Source organism: Octopus bimaculoides, chromosome 23 (genome assembly GCF_001194135.2).
Source record: "Octopus bimaculoides isolate UCB-OBI-ISO-001 chromosome 23, ASM119413v2, whole genome shotgun sequence".
Taxonomy (NCBI): domain Eukaryota; kingdom Metazoa; phylum Mollusca; class Cephalopoda; order Octopoda; family Octopodidae; genus Octopus; species Octopus bimaculoides.
In genome coordinates this window covers 36,466,885-36,469,013 of record NC_069003.1, presented here as the reverse complement: position 1 = coordinate 36,469,013, position 2,129 = coordinate 36,466,885, and the positions used below count along the sequence as shown (strand labels likewise).

At 37.9% G+C, this 2,129-nt stretch overlaps 1 protein-coding gene across 1 annotated transcript in view; it reads right to left on the bottom strand.

The window, feature by feature from the left end:
* LOC106876530 (protection of telomeres protein 1) overlaps positions 1-2,129 on the bottom strand; it is a 17,191-nt gene that overhangs the window by 13,073 nt on the left and 1,989 nt on the right. The window contains exons 3-4 of the mRNA XM_052975896.1: positions 1,783-1,923; positions 624-734 (exon numbers count right to left, since the gene is read on the bottom strand). Of these exons, the coding sequence (XP_052831856.1) occupies positions 624-734; positions 1,783-1,923 (252 nt within the window). The remainder of the gene's footprint in view (positions 1-623; positions 735-1,782; positions 1,924-2,129) is intronic.

Sequence of the window (2,129 nt, the reverse complement as noted above, 5' to 3'; positions counted from 1 at the left end):
GTAAAAAGCACTGAGTCCTCTCTGCTGAGTGGTTGGTGTTAGGAAGGGCATCCAGCTATAAAAATCCTGCAAAAACAGTCACAGAAGTCTAGTGCAGGTTTCTGCCTGGCCAACTCCTGTCAAACCATCCAACCTAAGCCAGCACAGAAGGCGGACGTTAAACAATGATGATGATGAAAAGAACAAAAATATGTGTGAGAGCCATATACAACCATGTATAGGGGTTGTCAGTAAGGAGAGAATTTGTGATAGATTTAATGTGCAAGTACAAGTTCACCAGGGCTCAGTTCTCAGTCCCTTCTTATTCATTGTAAGTCCTTCAGGCCATAGCAGAAGAGTTTAAAACTATTTGCCCATGGGAACAGCTTTAGGTTGTAGAAACCATGCCAAACACCAGACAACAGGAGCATGATACAGCTTTAGACCCGTCAGGTCCTATCAGCATGAAAAATAGACATTAAATGATGATGATGATGATGATGACTTCAAACTTTCAGTTACATTGATTGAGTCGAACAGAATTCCATGTTTAACAAGTGAAAAAAAAAAAATCACCTTTTGTTGAAAAATTGTATTAAATTCCAGAAAAAAAAAAACAACTCAAAATGAACAGATCAACTTACTTGGCAGAGGAAATCAAAATATATTCCTTCTCTGAGTTGCTGAAGATTTTTTACCAAATCTTGGCTCCTAAGTTCTTGATTTTGCAGTTTCACACAAAACAAGCTTTTAATCTACAAAAGACAAAAACAAACAGTATTTTACTCAAATAGAAGCAGACCCCTAATTTTTCTTATATGTCGTTTACACTTAAAGATCTCCTAATAGAGATATTTTTCCACTTAAAGTTCCCTTTCTCAACCCAGCTTCAAGGATCACAATTCAACAGTAGAGATTTGGTATTGAACAAGTTCTGTGACTACAATCTCCAAATTAGTGTTGTAGATTGTAGTCTTCTTCAATGTAGGAGAACAACGGGTTTATAGAACTGTGTTACTCCAAGAAGAGGTCAAAGAATTCCCTTTTCAAATGATGCTAGGAGAGAAAAAGAGGAAAGCTGAGGAAGTCAGTGTATGAGAAAGATTACCAAAATCCTTGCAACACTGGATTTCGTATGATGAGTAAATAGAATTCATAATAATAATGATGCTTAAGGAAAAAGTATTGGAAACAAATGGCAGGTGGTAGCAAACTTAAGTTTCAGAAAAACTTGGGATGAAATAACTGGAACATGCTCGATGATGGGGTTGAAAAGAAAACATAACTCCCCCTCCATTCTTTTTCAACTCTACAGCAAGACATCTACCCCTGTCCTTCGATACCCCTAATCTTTCATCAACTGGCACAAAGCCACCACTGCTGTCACTACTACTCCCTCTTCCCAGTTGATGGGGTTTTTGCATTTGCAAGTTACTTGGTGACCCTGTCAGTGCTGGTGACACAGAAAAAGCACCATGTACACTCTGCAAAGTGGTTGGCATTAGGAAGAGCATCCAGCTGTAGAAACCATGCTGAAACAGATGACTGGTATGGCTCTTGGCCTTGCCAGCTCTGGTCAAATCAACTAACCCATGCCAGCAAGGAAAACAGATATATGATGATAAAGAGAATATTCAATCACATTTATCCCAAACCAATCCTCCCAATATGGAAAGATATGCATGTGAAATTCTTCTTCTTGGTAGTAGTGATATGACAACTTAGGTTGAAACATCCCTAAAATAATCTCTTAAATAAAAGCAAAACTCATGAGAATAATGTTTAGCACAGTAATGTTCTTACCTTCTGCCTGTCAAAATCTGTGAAAGTGTAATTCGTGCTGGAAGTTTTAGGAACTAAGCAGCCATCTCTCTGGTTATCAACAACTAACCAGGAGAAGCCAGCTCCATTCCTTCCTTGCAATTCCCTGTTATGGACATTAACCTAGAAACATAAACCATAATTTAGACAATCTGTTAAAGAACAAGTCACATTTATAATTTCAGTGTTGTAAAGGAGATGACATTTTCAGTTTCTATATCCATAACTAAAACGTGTGTGTGTGTGTGTGTGATCTTTCTTCTTTGGCATTCCATCAGGTACAACAATGAGTATTCCAGTTTATTTGATCAATGGAACAGCTTGCTGGT